We start from the raw sequence: 20427 nt of genomic DNA, 5'->3' as shown, positions 1-20427 counted from the left end.
AGCACGTGCATGGTACATTACATACATGTATACGACTAGGGCTTGATTTCAAAATAATTTTCAACTTGTTTTACCTTTGAAAAATGGTATGGAATGTTGGAACACAATTCTTGTTAACTTCTTTAAAGGGAAGGTACACGTTTTGGTAATTACTCAAAACAAATATTAACTTAAAAACCGACTTGGTAACAAGTATTGGAGAGCTGTTGATAGTATAAAACATTGTGAGAAACGACTCCCTCTGAAGTAATGTAGTTTTAAGAAAGAGGTAATTTCTCACTAAAATAATAAAAGACTTCCAGCTAGAAGTCTTTTATTCCTATCTGAAAGCACACAAATTCGTCCATCAAGGGTGTTTTTTCTTTCATCATTTTCTCACAACTTCGATGACCGATTGAGCCCAAATTTTACATGCCTGTTATTTCATGCTTATGTTGGGATACACCAAGTGAGAACACTGGTCTTTGACAATTACCAATCGTGTACAGTGCCCTTTTTTTTTTACACATTTTCCCTTTATGACCTCTTACAATGTGTTATGGTTCAGCGGACTTTTGATTCTACAAAGCAATGAACTGCCCCCCCCCCCCCATTAATTAATCACCATTTTATAAATACTATGTTTTATTAATAATAATATACATGTAGACTTGTGGACAAGTCGTTAATGTTTCTCGCATTGAGAGTCGAGTCATGGTGGCGGCGTAATACTTTCAGGTCTCCGGGATCGTATACTGCTCTTGAGAGATCACTGCTCTTGCGCGAAGCTGCCGACTAAGTTAAATGAGACTGCAGAGCGCGAGAGCAGCAGTCTCGCTAGAACATCGCAAGTGTCGTAAGAATCACAGAGAGAGTTGGAATGCTATCACTTGACCACGAGTCCAGTGATGACAATGCTAGTAGACCACCAACAGGAACTAAAGTATATATCACTACCACTGTACAATGTAGTAAATCCATTAAAGACATTTCATGTTTTCTTTAACAAAAAATAAAGCTATTTTTAATTATAAACCCAATGTATGAAGATGGCTCATTATTGAGTGTTTTAGTTTTCCGATAACGGTGGATGATAATGTACAATTGGGAACAGTTTCTAGAAGGACGGTGTTTCTTCCATACCAAAGATGTAAGGCTACCCCCCCCCCCTAAAAAGAGAAAAATTATAATAATAATAACATGAAGAATTTTTTTGTAAAACAAACTAATGTTAGTAATAAAGTCCTCGGTTTTCTCTTTTAAAAATAAAAAGTTAAAGAATCAAACGGCAATGGATCGTAATAATTTGTTCTTAGCCGTCAACCATGCAAAGCCTCCAGTCTTTCAATGTACATTACTCTCGTGCCATTAACACTAGTGAATGGTGGCTTCTTATACAGCGCGCGTATCTACACTCAGTGACACTCGAAGTGCTTTAACATACAGTATTTTCATGCAAGGTACATGTACATGTACATGTGTGACTACATTTGAATTATGAGACCTACTCCTTTACATAGCCCCATGTAATGGTTTACAAGGTGCTGTGGTGCAATATGCTACCATTAAGGTGGATTACATGTACATATACTAATTCAGGCTATCATATTTACAGGCTACATTACTATGACAAATCTACATTGCGTATATTTATAAAGATCTACGAGAGTGATCGTTAGAAAACGGTGTGTGAATACAGGATGCGTGTGCGGCTAGGGAGAATTGTAGATGACACCAAAAGTCTGTGTGGTAAATATCAACGTACTCGCATGGCATTTTCTGAATAGTGCGTCAAACTGGTAGACTCGCGTATGGATTTCCGTTGATAAATAACGGCAAAAATAGTTATCTTATGAACTTTAATTTTTTTAAAGAGTTTCAGGTATACAGTGTAGAGATAGTGTTAATAATGGTAGAAAAAGAAGTAATTACAAAGATATGATGGGGATTTGATTATTTTTTTTAGACTACAGATGAACCTTCTTATAATTTGCTAAAGCATGAAAAAAGTTTGTGTTGTTTAAAGTTGTGATACAAAGGAATCCTCTTAGCAAGGTATGCAAGTACGCCATATCTACTGGGAACTAACAAACGTCCTGTGATGTCAAATATGCACACACATACTGTACGTGCACCGTTTCCTAATGGTCCTTAATGTCTTAATGCTACAACTGCGCCTTCCCCGTTGGATGTATCTCTGAGGCGCTGTGACCAAAGCTTATTAGGTCATCATAGGGAGATGTGGCTGGGGTAGATGAGCTGGTAGGGGCATTGGTAGAGGAAGCGACACTTGGGGTGATTTACACAGGTTACATATCCAAGAACCTTAAGAGAAGGATAAAAAAAACCACAAATTCCAATTATTAACATACGTTATAATAAATAATAATAATGACTTGTAATGCACACATATCCTCCCTAGTGGGTGTTCAAGGCGCAGTAAAATCAAAAACAAAACAAAAGAAATCAGACACAACAAATAAATAAATAAAAAGATTTGGTTTTATGTTACAAAGAAAAGATCTAAGATTAAGTGGTAGAGAGTTTCAGATACATGACATGTACAAATGTCTGCTGGGAACAAACAACAATTTAAGGTTTGGAAAGGGCCCCAGCCGTCAATTTCACCAAACTCTTCCTAACTTAGGATTAATCTTAGGACTTAGGACGGGTTCAGTTCCGTATCAAAACACTCAGGACGCATTGAACCCATCCTAAGTTACGACGGGTTACTCGTCCTAACTCGAGTTAGGATTAATTCTTAAGTTTTGTGAAATCGGCCTCAGGCCTCTTCCCTACCCTGGCCCAATCCTTGGCAATGCTAATGGCCCCTCCCCTTATATTTGGACTATTTGTATGCTTACCCTCTGGCGGTGCTGACATGGGTGGTTTAAGACAATACATGTGGTAGCCACGATCACAGTCGTCACAGAATAAAAGCTGATCCTAAGGAAAAACAATCGGCAAAAGTAAAAAACACTTAACAAAATAGTAACCTAGAATTTCACTTGTGTCTAAACTTTGGAATGGTTGTGAACACTGGAAAAATATACTTAGTATGAATAATAATAATATTAGTAGTAATAATAATATTAGTAGTAATTTATTCATACATGTATATAGCGCAAAATAAAATTTTGTTCAAATGTGTATAACAATAAAATATTAATAAAAAATACAAGACAATTAAATACATTATAAAAGTATACCCATACGCGCTATTACATAAATATAAATAAATAAAGGAAACATCAATAAAATTACATTAAAGATGAACAGTTAAAATTACAGTTAAAGTTCCCACAATCAAAAGAAGATTAAAAAAACAATATATCAATATTATAAAAAGACAACACTCATCTTGAAAATAGATGAAAAAAACAAACCACAAAAATAACTCGCAAGGAGCTTAGAATGACCCGTCATATCAAAATACAATAAAAGTAGAATAGAGATTACAATGGATGAATTTATCCTTCCTTAAAAAAAACTGAAACTGCTTTGGTCTCGTCAACCTATTGACCAAAGAAGCCTTTTAGAAAGTTAATAATAATAATTTATTGAATTTGTATTGCGCTCTATCCAGGACCAGCCTGTTCGAGAGCGCATAACCAGTTAAAATACCATAAGAAAATTACACAGAAACAGTTTAAGAAAAAGTACACCAGTAAAAAATATAAGCAAAATAGAAATCAGAGCCTTATTGACAAAAGGGTGCATGGACACCATAATACAGTAAAACAAAACCAATGCAACTTAGGTACAATAAAGCATTTAAAAAGTTCACAATCAAATATGAAGCATAAAAACCGGCAGATACAAAACTCACTGCACATCACTAAATGCTTTTCTTAAAAGATGTTTCCAGAGTAAAAACGGAAAGTTGATGATAGTCGACATTGTATTACTTACATCATTATCCGACGTACCACACAAGCCACATGACTTGCATTCAATACATTGCCAGCGGTAACTCTTCACTTTAGCAGTAATGTTCTCCGTGAATTGTAGACAAGAAGGATGGCCTGAGGTTTAGAGCAAAAAAGATTCCTCTCAATTTAAGTGACATATTAACTTTCAGTTCTTTGATTGTTTTAATTCCCTTTTACAAGCATGATATTCGGTCCTTTTTATTTCATTTTATCGAGTAAAAGGGCCCATCATGGTGTAGGCTCTTACAGATTTTTAGGTTGTTCAATCAAAGATTTCCGAGAGCAGAAAAATCGGATATCAGACTTAAATAGGAAGAATGTCATGCCTGTTTTTATCTGACCCACCCTTTCAAAATTACAGCATACACACTGGCGATGACCACTTATATTGATTCTGTATTTTCAATGCAATCGCTATGAAACTCCTTGCCTTTGTGCATGTTCCCCTCCATCCTAAAATCTAGACTGTTTAAAGAGGAATATATCAATTCCTGCCTTCAGCTCCCCCTGAGTTATTTTCATCTTAAATATTGTATTATTACCAAAATGTAACTCTTCCTCAAATCAAAATTCTATCCATTCATCAAGGTGCACAATACAAACAGAACATTCTTACAAGAAAAATAACATGCTCTCATTCGTCTTCTTTTCCACAAAATACTTTAAAGCCATGCAGCATTTCCTAAAAAATATGCCCTCTCCAATTCACTAGGGTCCACAAGACCCTCTAGAAAAGACACTGGACACTATTGGTAATTGTCAAAGACTAGTCTTCACAGTTGGTGTATCTCAACATATGCATAAAATAACAAACCTGTGAACATTTGAGCTCAATCGGTCATCGAAGTTGCGAGATAATAATGAATTAGAAAAAACACCCTTGTGACATGAAGTTGTGCACTTTCAGATGCTTGATTTCCAGACCTCAAATTCTAAATCTGAGGTCTCGAAATCAAATTCATGGAAAATTGCTTCTTTCTCGAAAACTACATTACTTCAGAGGGAGCCGTTTCTCACAATGTTTTATACTATCAACCTCTCCCCATTACTCGTAACCAAGAAAGGTTTTCTGCTAATAATTATTTTGAGTAACTACCAATAGTGTCCACTGCCTTTAAACAATGAACCAATACTGCGCAACAACATAGCTGAGCTCATCAACAATAACAGCCAATACTGTTCTTGCTGAGAATAGATGGTTTGTCTGGGTTCACATTGCATGGTTTGTTCTGAATATGACACCGAAACACGGAAAACATCAAACCCCAACAACCAGTGTAAAAAGTTTAGACGATTTTTGTTTAGGGTAGTTGTAACCTTTTGAGATACTTGCCTGCAGAAACAGTAACCCTATCTTTTAGTTTTACTCAATGTTAACAAGCCCCCAATAAGCCTATTGTTATTAATCAGGCCGTATCGGAATTAGCAGCTATGACTATGGCTAAGGGCGTTGTTAAGGAAGTCTTTTATTTTAACGTACGACGACGCGACAATCCAGACATAGCTGTAGCCGAAGCTGCCAATTCAGACATGGCCTGGTACCCCTTGAGTACACACCTGAACGTCCACAATCAGCGCAGGATACCAGCTGCTCCTGAGTACCTTCCTTGTTTCTATAGGTATCACCCAGACAGAAGTCGCAATAGTTATTAGGCTCTGCGATGCCTTTGATCATTTTCTTCTTGGCTGAAAATACACAATGGACAAAATAAACAAAACAATTACAATGCTAGATTGAGGATCCCCCTCTATAAAAAGAAAAAAAACCTAAACAAAAAGGTACAACAAACAAACGTAACGTAACGTAAAAAAAAAGAGGGAAAAAAAGGCACAAAACATACAGACTACAAACACAAACGACAAAAAGGCCATATCAACTAATTACTAAAAATCCAAAATGTTTTCTAAAACTCCTTTTCATCTGATTAACAATTACTTTATTCAAAGACAGTGTTATTAATTTTGTTTTTCTCAGAAAGGAAAGCTGACTTAATGAGGTAAACTTTTTTTAATTTAAAAATTACTTCCTCACATTGAGATGAATTCAATGCAAATTCATCAACAATAACAAAAGTGGAAAAAGAGGAACATTTACATCCGTTTCAGAATTCAATAGATGTTGATTCTTCTCTTAAATTTTGATAATAGCATTGAGGAAGAATCATGAATGGTTTTGGGGATAAACTGGTAGAAGTTAAACATCATGCACTGTTTGTGAATACGTATTTGTGGATTATGGACAGACAGTTGGGTGAATTAAGTGGGGAATGTGGTTGTGTAATGTTAGTGCGGTAATTTAATCGGGTGGATAAATGGTTAGGACAAATAGGTAGACAATTAAGGTTCAACATTGTGGAAATGGGGCAGACAAACCCCAGGTAGTAACAGGAAACATTTACATTCAGTTGGACTACATGGGGAGCCATTACAAAAATGCCTGAACATCATTCATAAAATTGTTTACACTTATGTTGCACTTATATAAAACGTACTAAGCATATCTCTCACAGCATTTGCTTCTTGTTTGAAATTAAAATATTTGACTGGAAAATCATGGTTATCCACCATTTTCAACTGTAAAGCGTTGCACCCTAAACACAATAACTCAGACTGGAGAGCAACACACAGATATTCGCAGGGGTACATTTTGGCATATATTGACCCACCGATTCACCTTAAATCATCATCACAATAATCTTGGTTGCACCATTTTGGGAGTTTACAAGTAAGTCCCTCTAAGCTATACAGTGTAGTGCTATTTTAGGGCTGCACTGCAGTTACATGCCTACCACAATTGATAGGAGCAATTTTGACTTCCAACATGGCAGACAGTAGCCCCGTTAAATTGTACAAAAACAATCAACATTGTTAGTGTGTTGATTATATGGCAATGAACTTATAAAAAACTAGTGACTTCAGTTGTTTGCCATGAAGGTGATGGTAAGTCGATTATCAATATACATTTGCTTTGCAGTAACACCATGTGTATATAATAGATGTTAAATTTGCATCGGGGATAAAGAATATTAATTTTGGTTTTTACCCATACACCGATGTGTGTTAGCACTGTATACTCAGTACTTTCCCCGAGTCCTGTGAAAAAACATCACATGCATGTTACTCGGGTGGGATTCGAACCCACGACCCTTGCAATTCTAGAGCAGTGTCTTACCAACTAGATTACCGAGGTTGCCCGGTAGCTAGAGGCAGTTTGAATCCTATGTTTAGGCAGCGTGTGTATATCTACTTGCCAGATAGATGTTCTTTTAAGAACTTGTCTTTCTTTAGATTCTACTAACTGCTTATTACCTTCTACTACAAGGGCAGAAGGTAGAAAACCAAGGGGACTTCTCTTTTTAAATTTCATTTTGATATTGGAGCATCAAAAAAAGCAACAAGCAACTTTCTAGAAATTATACATTAAGATCTTTCTGGAAATCACTTGTCCAATAAAAGTTCACCACCAACTTCATTTATCTTTCTTTGGAGACAGTATAACTTCATTTTTTCAAATTCAATTTACCACTGAATTTAATTTTTTAGGGGTTGCACACCCCCTGTTTCGACACATTATTCAAAAACTTTCATGCATGCGTTGTACAAACCTGTCACATGACTTTGCTGCATTTTGATTGGTGCGATCTGTGAATCGCTTTCCTTCAGCGTCATGCAAAACAAAAAAAGCTCAAAAGTCTCTGGTTTTCATTGGTGGGGGGGGGGGGAGACTAACTCTACAATGTGATGCATTGGTGTGGTGTTCAAGTTCTACAAAAGCCAACAGATTTATGCAATATGGGAAAACCAGAATTTTGTTCTTGCCAGTCATGGAAAAGTCATGGAATTTTCTTTTAAGATGTCCGTGGGGACAACTTACACTTTTTATTCTTCTGAACACTGAAACAACTTGTCCGAAAATGATATTTCAACATCAGTCTAAAGGGCCAGTCAAACTGCAGCGATAACAAAAATGATAACGATTACGTTAACAAAGCACGCCCTCGATTGGTGGAATATTAAGCGTGTGCGTACTCTGCACGAGGCAATTCAATCAAAAGAATGCGTTCTCTTTGCGTTGTGATCGTTATCGTTATCGCTGCAGTGTAACTTGCCCTTTCCACTGATATTGAATCAATAACTTGATTTGGCTTCATTTTACTTTTTATGTAGAACCATGTATGAATAAATGAGCATAAATGAGATAGTCAACTGGTCTTTACCAGTTCATTTTTTTTTTGTAAACATGAATGGATGATCCTAAAAAAAAACTTTAAAAAAAAAAACAATGGAGTGGGATAAAAAGCTGACATGCTTAGGCACAAGAAACCAGAGACTTTTTATTGCTGGCCTCCAAATACATAAACAAAGCTTAGTCACATGATCAGCTCTCTCCCAATCAGAATGCCTTCTTTAGGAGCAATGACTTACGGTATACCAACATGTACGCATTCCTTTTGGCAACGATAATTTAACGATAACAATGTTGATTACTTTTATTTTGTGTTGCTTTTGCCCTCCAGTCACATGATCCCATTCCAAGATGGCGGACAACCTGACTTTCCCCTAAAGCCATAGAACTTCCAAAGTCTGAATCAAAACAGAAGTAAATGTCAATACAATCTGAAAAGTTCGCTCTCTGAAGCAAAAAGCCATTTAACATCCGATTAAAACACTTTTTTTTTTCAAAATGTATGAATGGAGAAAAACAATTTGGGTTATTTTGCATTTAAGTTGAAAATGTACACCAAGGCATTTGCAGAAATGGCATATTAAATTGGTTAATTAAGAACATACACTGTACATGTATAAAGAGGTCCAGGTTTTACATCTGCAGGTCAAAATGTTAGACTTCTACGCTATGTTTCAGTATAAGACCTGTCCTGTATTTCACAGTCTATGACCTTTTTCCTTCACTCAAGGACCATTTTAAAGGAACATTACAGAATTGGTTTTGCTAGCAAAAAAGTTGCTGGCAGTGTAAGCACTTTATGTGATCCACCATATACATAAACTGACAAACCTGTAAACGTTCGAGATCGGTCGGCCATTTGGGTCACGACTGTTACGTTCCTTTAAGTATGTTTAGTATAGGACCTGTAGTTTCAAGTCTAGGTCCTATTCGTCACAGTATTTGTAGGTCTAAAAAATAGAACCTGTATGTCTCAGTCTAGAACTTTAAGGTTCATGTATTGGACCCTCTTATATCAAACTATCAGACTCATGGACTGTATGGCACCTACCACTGGTCTCGACTACCCTGCCACATAGACCTTATCGCAAATACTTTTTTTCCGTGGATTCACGCACGTTAGGCGTGAATCAAGTTTGATCGCTAGCTAGACCAGCATGCACCCCATTTAACAGTTAGAACTTGCACAATGGTTTTTTTGTGAAAAAATGTATGGCAGGAGAAGAACACTCCATCGCTGTTTGATGTTCCAAAGCGTGGATCAAGTTTGATCGCTAGCTAGACCAGCATGCACCCCGTTTAACAGTTTGCGCTTGCGCAATGGGTATTTGCGAAAAAATCTATGGCAGGAGAAGAACACTCCATCACTGTTTGATGATCCAAAGCTGGAGGTTGAACTTCTAAACAAATCTTAATCACGCATTAAGGGACTAAAAATTACACGTGTTTTCCCACTACTTAGTTCCATTCAGTAATTAGTTTGAAAGCAAAGTCGAGTGAATTTTGGCTGAATATTGAAACATTTAGCTCTTTTCTTTAAGAACCTCCATTGCAGTTATTGGAATATTGTCCTTGAATAAAATTGTTTCAACTGACACCATTCATTTGCAATTACACAACTCAAGGATTATCACTTACAAATCCAGCTTGGAATTAAACAGAAACCACAAAGGCCATGGCTGATGTTACCTTAGCCTTGGTGCCCCTTAAGAAGATTCCCCTGGGCTTTAAGATTTTCCAATGGAAAACCCCAAACGAAAATGGCCATGCCCTCTCAAGGAGAGTTTCCAGGCCTGACAAAAATGTAGTTTATTAACACGTATGTGCAATGTACAAATATCCATTTACGACAGCAGTGTGACATTGAGTGAACTTAAGGTGTCACAAGGAACAATGCAAATAATGTGCAGATACAGTTGAGCAGCAGACCTAAAGTGTGTGAAACAGTGTGAAAGTTACACTTTTGCATGCAGGACTATCAAATCCAACACAAAATAATCACCTGCAAGTCTAAAAATAAACCCCACATATTTTCCAATGTGTAGGCCTACGCTGAGGAAAAAACTTTTGCATTAACCAAAATAAGAAGATGTGGTGTTTGAATTTGATAATGAACAGATGACTGTTCTCCAAAAGGAAACAAATTAAATCGTTCTGTAAAGTAAACAACTAAAGAAAAGAACAACAAAACTTAAACCTTTTCTTTGAAGAAAAAAAGGGAGATGAGGTACCTGAAAAGTTTTATGGAGTAAAGAAATTCTCGCAAAATGCAGCAAATGTTGTAAATAGATTGAAGCGGTGGTAATATTATTTGCATAAATGAATATTAATTAAGGAGAAAAGATCACCCTGAGCATAAGGAGTGGAAGTTGAGGTCCTTGCTACCAAGGTCATGTTTGGTGAGCTGAATGAGCGAGTAGCACTGCCATTACCATGTTGATTTACAGTTGATTGTGGAAATGTTTAAGAATTAACAGAAAGTTTATGATCTTCCAGCACATGATAGCTCCCAACAACCGACATGTTAGCATCTATGATTTACCCCATTAAGCAAATTTGAAAATGTTATCAATTGGTTGCATAAGAATCTGAAATGATTTTAGAGGATACAGGGCAGGAAAGGCTTACCCATAATAAATGAACAAAATTCAAATCACTTTTGTGATGCACTGTTGACTCCTTTCCAACTACACTAACAAAATGCCACATTTTAAAGACACTGGACACTATTGGTATTTGTCAAAGACTAGTCTTCACAGTTGGTGTATCTCAACATATGCAAAAAACAACAAACATGTGAAAATTTGAGCTCAATCGGTCGTCGAATTTAATGAAAGAAAAAACACCCTTGTCGCACCATGGTCACACAAAGTTGTGTGCTTTCAGATGCTTAATTTCGAGACCTCAAATTATAAATGTGAGGTCTCGAAATCAAATTCGTGGAAAATTACTTCTTTCTCGAAAACTACGTCACTTCAGAGGGCGCTGTTTCTCACAATGTTTTATACTATCAACCTCTCCCCATTACTCGTAATCAAGAAAGGTTTTATGATAATAATTATTTTGAGTAATTACCAATAGTGCCCACTGCCTTTAACAGAGGTAGAATTTATGTTGGGCAGAAAAACAGAACACTACTGCCTGTACACACAGGCAAGTCACTGACGACAATACCCCCTCCCCCAAACAGGGGGAAACCTTTCATTCAACTAAATAAAATAAAATAAAACATTAATGACAAATACAAATATGTCCCCTGGTTGTAGACATTTTTACAAAAATTGTTATGTTTCAGTCTTTACTTTCAGTATTAATGTTAGACTGATTATAAGATTTCATTACCATGCAAGTCTTTGTTTATAAATGATTGGCTACCCCACTATACATGTACCAAGGCCCTTTTGTGTAGCTCCAAGTGCATGCATAGTGACATGCAGCTAACTTCCTCACTAACAGACTAACATTAACAGCATATACATAACACCTTTTGTACTAATCAAAAAAGAATGGTACAGAATTGAAAGAAGTTTGCCTCAAATGCGAGGGTTGTCTCAGAACACGGAAACGAAATTAAATGCTAAATTTAATTTGGGAATTTGTGACACATTTATGAGCATCTTTAATGAAGGTGAAGTAATTATACCAAAGCGGTGCTTCCTTTTTCCTAAAAAAGTTGTTAAGAAGACAAAACTATTGCCAAAATGAGACACACATGTAGAATATTTTGTCCTGCCAGGTCTGGGTCTCTCTATTTTAGGTGCTGAGGTAGAAGCCCCCCTGGGTGTAATTGCAAGCAGATTGTTTAGTCATCACAAACAGCAACAAACACAGAGCTTCTCTGATTCTTTCCCTCAGTAGTTTCTAGATTCAAAGTAAAACAAGCCCTGAAATCTAGTCTTGAAATCTGGACCAATCCTATAAGCCTTTTTGAGGTATGGCGGATGTGATACGCGCGCGTCACACGCCGCGACTGATGCCTTGTCACCATGTTGGTGGTCATTAGGTTTACGTGTAAACGCAGCGTCGCCTAAAATGCGCACTTCACTGAATAACATACGTTCTATCTCTATGGTCAATACGCACAAATTTACTACAACTTTACAGTGTTGTAGCATTGTGTCCGCCATACCTCAAAAGGGCTCATTAAAGTTGTTTACATTATTAACATTTCTGTAACTTCCATTGTATATCATGGGAATCCCACGTTTAGATGCCTGATCTGTCAATCTTGTGTGTGCCAACATACCTTGTCTAATAGAAACAGTTTGTTACCGGTGTCACGCAACTCATAAGGGGTAAACAATGTTAACAAACCAAGGAAGTAATGCACAGTACGCATGAAAAGCATGACAGCTTCCAAGTGTTTGTGCCTGAAGGTGGGAGGGAGGCAGCCATGAATTTTCAATACACACTGCGCGTTACTTGCTTGGAGTGTTTACATTGTGTATCCACATGAGCCACAATGTTGAAATATTTGGAGCTGATATCAGAAATGTCTAGATTTTCAGACTTAGAGAGAATTATTTGAGAGGAGAGACCAACAACAATGAGTTAAGGTGGAATTGATGCCAATCAGTGATTAGATAGAATGAGTTACCATGGTTACTGTTAGTGCCAATGTGCAGCAGGAGATAATAATGGCTAGAGTTACCCATGCAGATATTAGTGATAGTCAACACAGTCAGCCGCCATCTTGAAAAACATGCCATTTTAAAGAACAAAGCAGCGTCCTCTCTGAGTGGTGGACAAATGACAATGAATGCGACAAAACAATAGCTAAAGAGGTCAGTGACCCTCAATGATGCCCTAGCAATGTGCGCTTCCACCAATTAGTGTTAAAGATAGCTTCGTTCCGATACAAAATCTTCTGTGAATGGTGCGGGTGGCAGTGGAGGGGCGAAGACTTACGTGGATCCGTCAGTTGGAGAGGGGAGGGTTGGGACTGTTCGTCCGAGACAGCCTCTATCTCTTGGTGATAGTGACTCATATGATAATTCAAACCCGGTCGATTCTTGTACCGTTTGCCGCACACTAGCGTTAGAGAAGGGTAACAGTGTCAGATGATGGTTACCAACTAAACTGTGGACCGTGCTGTGATTGTGCTAATTATCGTCAAAGATGAACCTGTTTCTGTGAACTTTAATGCATTTCTTGTAATTACGTCGAGAATTCCCTCAAAGTGAATTAAATTCCAGCCTGTAAATATTAGGTTGTTTCCTCTAAGTGCTAGAAACACTTGAGTAATCCAATAGACCTTTATCATGGTGCAGCCATCTTGAATCTCTCCCATTGATATCAATGTTACCAAACCGAGGCTGGAAGAACAAAATAGTCTGGTTCCTATTTGCAAAATGACTAATAGCATCCATTTTTGTTGTTCAACACGAGGAACATGACCAAGATGGAGGCAGCATAATAAAGGTTTATGCTCTCACACAATTTCCTCAATTTCAATCTTTCTGAGATTATGATCAGTATCTTACTGTAATCACATTTATCTTATCTTATCTAATCTTATCTTTTCAATTGTCTTGGTTTTAGGCACTTGACACCTTTGGTAATTGTCAAAGACCACAAATCTGTGAAAATTTGAGCTTATTTGGTCATATAAGTTGCAAAAAATAATGATGAAAAAGCATCCTTGTACAATTTGAGTACTTTCAGAAGCATAAAAAAAGGCTTCAGGCCTGAAGTCTTTTAATATTTGAGTGACAAATCACCTCTCTCTGAAAAACTACATTACTTTAGAGGGAGCAGTTTCTCACAATGTTGCTCGTTAATTGATGAATTTAAAAAATATACTTTTTTTCTGAAGCTTTACTCAGAAGTTAGTTTTGTGATAAAAAAGTGGTAAAAAAATTGTGCAAAAACTGAAAGATAAGTGCCAAATATGAATTTAAAAAACCACTGTTAATTGATAACTCAAAAGTTAATGGTGGAGGAAGCTTATATAAATTAAATAAACTTTCGTTTATAAGACTCAAATTTACAAAATGGATGAAAACCTTTAAGGCATAACCATGTGACATTCCAACACTGGATGTAGTCTGAAGAGTAGTCAATCACAGAAGAAGGGCAAACACAACAGGTCTGCCAGTCAAGCCCAATTTTTAAAATTTGTTTGCATGACTTCTTTGCACGTTAAGAATGTAGTCTAATGTTTTAGATAATAAATGTCCTAGCACTACTTAAGAAAATTATGCAAAAAAGGGCGTGTCTTTCTTGCAATGGTCTGAAAGAGTATAGCTGTGAATCTACTTGAGAACTAGCAAGTCTAAAATGAACTTGACCTTAAGAATATATACTGTGTGTTCACTACTTTAAAACAGGATACATGTAGGTGATTCTAATGTTCTTGGAGGCAGTTACTTTTTCTGTAGGATATTTCTAGATATAAATGTTGGTCACAATCGGTCAATCTGCGCGATCCGCCAACTACATTGTACTATCAGTCGATCACGCTGCCACAAGTTGAAACCCTCTTTTTTCTAATTCCCAACTCTGGAGGATTTTTGTTTTCCTTATTGTAAACTAAGGGTGAGATGTTCTACAGAATCTGCCCAATGCCCAACATGAATGACTGATCGCACACATCAACTGACCGTGCCCTAAGTATACATGGGAATTAAACCCGGTTCATACTTCCTACAAATGCATCACATCTCTGTTTTCCCAGCAAATATTTTGCAGGAGTTGAGCACATCTCAACTGCTGCGAACTGCTCGTTGCAAAATTGCGACATCAAAATCCAAATCGCATTCGCAGGAAGTATGAAATCGGGCGTCAGCCATTTAACCTGATGAAGATACAGGTTGGAACGGTAGATTGTTTTACCTTTACAGCCGAAGGGTTTCTCTTTATCTTCTGCTTGTAGAATGGGCATGTCTGCGTCGATGGCTGAAGCTTTCTTCCTTCCGCCACCACGTCCCTGTGGGGGTAGGGGTAAAAGGGACATTGGGTCAATTTAATACTGATAGATGTAATGTTTCTGAAGACTAAAGAACTTTATTATTTTATTTGAGGTAGGCTCTAACAGACTGTGCAAATCCTGTAGGCCTTGGCGAATTATTTGAATATCCGGTTAATGGTGAATAGGTTTTCCTATCCGTAACCGCGAATGCCTTTTTTTTCTTAACCGGATATCCGCATAGGGCGCGAACACCTATTTACAAACCGGATAATTCTGTAATTACAACCGAGTAACCGGATATTCTTTAATATCCGAATATCCGCGGACGTTGGGCGACAACTGATATGAATGTTTTCTCTGAATCCTTATGAAACTTCTATTAAGACAGCATAAAACAGCATATATTAAGTATTAAACTATGCTCACCTCCGTGAAGAGTTAAAACAATGACATTTCTGACGTAATTTGTTCAAAGATTACAAAAGTTTTCCTTCACGTAGAGTCAATCACGATCAAAAGAAAAATGCAAGTTCAGGCATAATGCAAGGTTTCCAAACTGTTTGCGCAATAAGTTGGTGGCCGTTTGACTGTGTTCTTTGGCTGTGACTTCTGATACTCCTTATCATTAGCTGTGTCTCCGATCAATGCACAGTGGAAATTATTTTGATTTATTCTAGGGGAAATCTGTGCTGGTTGGTTCAATGTATTTTGCTCAGAGTGCTGGGCAAAAATTGTGAGTCTTGGGCAGGCCCGCCCAGAACCGCCCACCGTGGCTACAACACTGCCTCAGATACATTGACGTATTTGCCCATTTACCTTTCCTCTTCCTCTTCTCTTACGAGATGACACTTCAAAATCTTCATCGCTTTCTGAGTCGGCCCTCTCGATCTCTCCTGCATCGGGGATGTCATCCACCGCCTCCATCTCTCTGAATAACTCCTCTTGGTCTTTATCGACCAGGTTCGTTGATGTCTCTGGATGATTGGAATCAGTCTCAGTGAAACCTGATATTTCCTGAATTGTGTCTATTCCATCTGAGGTGGTAAGGAGACATTGCGTTCACAATAACAAAGGAACATGCAGTTTGTCACATGAAATTTGTTTCAATTACGTCTGATAATTATCATGGAAATAATTTGATGTACAATGTGTACAGAGTTTTAACCAATAACACTAAAAGCCACCAGGGCCCAATTTCATAAAGCCGTTTAGCAGAAAACACTGTTAACCTGTTTTTGCCAAGCAATTATTTTCTCGACTTAACAAGTTTTTGTGCTTACAGGCTCTATGATGCCTTCAGGAATCCATCAGAAGCCTACAATTACTCAACACTGGCCAACACCACCAATACCAGATTGCATTGATATGTACGTTATGCTTGGAAAGGTAGTGCGGACAAGACTGAATCTATGAAAATCAATCACAGAACTTTGAGGCACTGCAAAAAAAATATATATATTTTGTGTTGATTCAGAGCGATGTCAAACCCGTTATTCTTGTTGATACTTAAAGGCATAAAACTATTTCAAAGTTTTAAGGTTTGGGTGTTGGCAGACAATACTATGATATCCAATGAAGAGCGGACGGTTCTCAGCCATGGGTGTCTTGAGGGTTTCAGGTAGAAATGGCAGACTAAAAACTGCATGATTTATGATGGTGATTTAAATTAAAAGGCACTGGACCCTATTGGTAATTACTCAAAATAAATGTTAGCGTGAAAACTTACTCGGATAACGAGCAACATTGTGAGAAATGGCTTCCTCTGAAGTATCGTAGTTTTTCAAAATGAGGTAATTTCTCACTCAAATATTAAAGTCTTCAAGCCTGAAGCCTTTTATTAGTCATCTGAGAGCACACCCATTTGTTCAACAGGAGTGTTTTTTCTTTCACTATTCTCTTGAAACTTCGATGACCAATTGAGTCAAAATTTTTACAGATTTGATATTTTATGCATGTTGGCATACATCAGGTGAGAACACTGGTCGTTGACAATTATCAAAGGTTTCCAGTGCCTTCAAGATGAACAGATAAAAATCTTACCATTAGAAGATTCACCTTGTTGAAGTTGAGAATACAAGTTGCTGGAGTCGACCAGCGGTGCATGCTGGGGTTTGCGTTTCTTACGCCATCGCCGTGATGGGTATGTGTATAACTGACCCTCCTCTAAGCCTGGCCCTCGATGGCGTTTCTGCATCCAAATGAAACAGTTGTTCTGAGCGACGCCTGTCTGTGAGTCCAAGAAGGGGAGACGCATTCTTCTCTCAGCCACGAGGCGTGTGTTGAAGTGTGCTGCGTTCTCCAATGCCTCACGGTAGAACTGCTCATAGTCTCTGATATTTATAATAAAAACAAGTTAAAGAAATGGTTGTTAAGACATTTTAGCTCAGAAACGTTAGTATCCAACTTGAGTATAAATTGGGGGAAAAAGGTATTGGCAAGAACAGAATCTTGACTGAACAACGAAAATACAAAATAAATCATTCTACCTACCAAACCGAGGTTAAAGCATCACATTTGGATTGTACGAAAATATGGAATTGAAACTTTTAGAAATTATCATTTACATTTCATTGCATTTTAAATATCCCTACAAAAAAAAATATGCCAGGCCAGACTCCAATAAAATAAGAAATTGGTTTATTAATTTTATTGCCACATTTAAAAAAAAAAAAAAGAAGAAGTTGTTATTATAATTTTGTGTAAAAACATGATTTCTGAACACTCAAAATTCTAAGAATAGATGAATGAAGAAAAGAATCACAACCTCACACAGTTTTAATGTACAATCCATTCTTACAATTGTTTTGTGCTGTACATGTATTTCTATTTATATGGTATTTTTCTCCGCCCTTTTTTCTATATTATAATAATTATTAGGCCTGGGCGAATTATTTGAATATCCGGTTGATGGCGAATAGGTTTTCCTATCCGTAACCGCGAATGCCTTTTTTTTCTTAACCGGATATCCGCATAGGGCGCGAATACCTATTTACAAACCGGATAATTCTGTAATTACAACCGAGTAACCGGATATTCTTTAATATCCGAATATCCGCGGACGTCGGGCGACAACTGATATGAATGTTTTCTCTGAATCCTTATGAAACTTCTATTCAGACAGCATAAAACAGCATATATTAAGTATTTAACTATGCTCACCTCCGTGAAGAGTTAAAACAATGACATTTCTGACGTAATTTGTTCAAAGATTACAAAAGTTTTCCTTCACGTAGAGTCAATCACGATCACAAGAAAAAGCAAATCGCCATCTTTAAATTAGATCCGGTCATTTTTATGAATGAACCGAGTGACACTGTCTAAAACTAATATCAATCCGCCCATAAGATCTCATTCACAAATGAACAGCGCCCTCTAGCGGAAAAAAAAGATTTAATTTTTTTATTTTTTATTTTTTAAAAACCCCCCTTTTAGTGGCGAAAAAACTATTCGAATATCCGGTTAATTTCGGATAGTTGGCCAGCGGTATCCGAATAACAAAATTTCACTATTCGCCCAGCACTAATAATTATTAATTGAATATTTGTAATATTTTTTACCATCTATTAAAATCAACTCAGACCCAAGTCAACTCGGTCCCAAGTCAACTCGGTCCCAGTCACTCGGTCCCAAGTCAACTCGGTCCCAAGTCAACTCGGTCCCAGTCAACTCGGTCCCAAGTCAACTCGGTCCCAGTCAACTCGGTCCCAAGTCAACTTGGTCCCAGTCAACTCGGTCCCAAGTCAACTCGGTCCCAGTCAACTCAGACCCAGTCAACTCGACCCAAGTCAACCGGTCCAAGTCAACTCGGTCCCAGTCAACTCGGTCCCAAGTCAACTCGGTCCCAGTCAACTCGGTCCCAAGTCAACTCGGTCCCAGTCAACTCGGTCCCAAGTCATCTCGGTCCCAAGTCAACTCGGTCCCAAGTCAACTCGGTCCCAGTCAACTCGGTCCCAGTCAACTCGGTCCCAAGTCAACTCGGTCCCAAGTCAACTCGGTCCCAAGTCAACTCAGACCCAAGTCAACTCGGTCCCAGTCAACTCGGTCCCAGTCAACTCGGTCCCAGTCAACTCGGTCCCAGTCAACTCGGTCCCAAGTCAACTCGGTCCCAAGTCAACTCGGTCCCAAGTCAACTCGGTCCCAAGTCAACTCGGTCCCAAGTCAACTCGGTCCCAAGTCAACTCAGACCCAAGTCTCGGTTTAAGTTCTTTGAATTGGAAAAAAACAAACTAATGTCCTTGGACTTTGTACATGAAACGAGATGAGTGTGCACCGATATTCGGGGCGTCCCGTTTGTTTCTATCTGTGTTTGTTTTAACTTTTGAATATAATACCATAATTGTGTTGGGCGAATAAATTTCAACTGAAAAAAAAGGTGTTCAAATGTTCCTTTGCTTTCAACCAGAGTATTGTTTTTATTTGTATGGCTCTCATCAATTAACATTAATTGACAAACATTAACAATTGAATCCTCTTTGATTTCTTTAGGTGTATTTAAAACTGGTGTAACATGTTTATTTTATCAAAAGTTTTCTCAAAAAAACTAACACATACAATAAATAATATAAAAACAGTACAATTTCTGAGAACTAAAACATAAGGAAATAAATGTTTGGTTAAAAATAACAATAATAAACAAAACTTTTCAGTTAGGCCTAATAATTAAAAACGTAATAAAAAAACATAAAACAAAAAGTAAACTTACACGTACATAATAAAAATTATCACGTAATAATAAACAATATCTAAACACAGTTTACTACAGTCTACAGTACCAATAAAATAATTTTAAAAACACTATAAAATAAGTATTAAGGTTGGTCGCCGAAGGACCGAGTTGACTTTGGTAGGTCTTTGGACCGAGTTGACTTGGGACCGAGTTGACTTTGGACCGAGTGGACTTGGGACCGAGATGACTTGGGACCAAGTTGACTGGGACCGAGTTGACTTGGGACCGAGTTGACTGGGACCGAGTTGACTTGGGACCGAGTTGACTGGGACCGAGTTGACTTGGTACCGAGTTGGTCAAGGGTTTTTGTACAGTCAAAATCGTGAGTCGCACAAATAAATAAAAAAATATAGAAATGTTAATTTCCTCAACGAAAGCCCTACCCCTTTTCCAAATTCACCGTCATTTACCGTAATGCAAATACAAAACCCAATACAATTCAACAATTTATATTAGATAATTTTTTTTGAAATTTAAGAGGACGATATTTACCCATTTTTCCGTGTAAGCGACGTCATGTTCAACGCTGGATTTCTTTTGTCCAGCTTATAATATTAGGGTAGTCGGGTAATTTGACGTACTTAATCGTGTACATTTGATGGGGCAAAACTGTTGTATGTACAACATGTGAGACGACAGGGTCTCTGACAAGTACTGCGCATGCGCTCACGTCACTTGTTTTTAAAATTTCACC

General features: G+C 37.5%; 1 protein-coding gene across 4 annotated transcripts; it reads right to left on the bottom strand.

The window, feature by feature from the left end:
• Positions 1 to 130: 130 nt before the first annotated feature.
• Positions 131 to 20286, bottom strand: LOC139947956 (zinc finger protein DPF3-like). 4 transcript variants are annotated; one of them, XM_071945890.1, is made up of 10 exons: positions 20226 to 20286; positions 17048 to 17337; positions 15824 to 16041; positions 14932 to 15025; positions 13006 to 13128; positions 8400 to 8495; positions 5469 to 5597; positions 3892 to 4004; positions 2844 to 2925; positions 131 to 2304 (listed from the first exon to the last, which is right to left on the bottom strand). In XM_071945890.1, the coding sequence occupies exons 1-10, from the start codon at positions 20249 to 20251 to the stop codon at positions 2201 to 2203; spliced, it is 1275 nt and encodes a 424-aa protein (XP_071801991.1). In that variant the 5' UTR covers positions 20252 to 20286; the 3' UTR covers positions 131 to 2200. The 4 variants fall into 4 exon arrangements, with proteins under 4 accessions (XP_071801991.1, XP_071802081.1, XP_071802170.1 ...); XM_071945980.1 differs by lacking the exon at positions 8400 to 8495; XM_071946069.1 differs by lacking the exon at positions 13006 to 13128.
• Positions 20287 to 20427: the final 141 nt, after the last annotated feature.

This window comes from Asterias amurensis, chromosome 1 (assembly GCF_032118995.1).
Source record: "Asterias amurensis chromosome 1, ASM3211899v1".
NCBI classification, from domain to species: Eukaryota; Metazoa; Echinodermata; class Asteroidea; order Forcipulatida; family Asteriidae; genus Asterias; species Asterias amurensis.
The sequence above is the reverse complement of the archived record's forward strand: the minus strand, read 5'-3'. Positions and strand labels throughout refer to the sequence as shown.

Excerpts from the sequence above, each read along its gene's own strand:
- LOC139947956 (XM_071945890.1), bottom strand. The coding sequence starts at position 20,251 with ATGACGTCGCTTACACGGAAAAATGG. Across the intron at positions 17,338-20,225 it reads TCGCTTACACGGAAAAATGG|AGACTATGAGCAGTTCTACC; the intron begins GTAAATATCGTC and ends TATAAATATCAG. Across the intron at positions 13,129-14,931 it reads GAAACCCTTCGGCTGTAAAG|TGTGCGGCAAACGGTACAAG; the intron begins GTAAAACAATCT and ends CTCTAACGCTAG.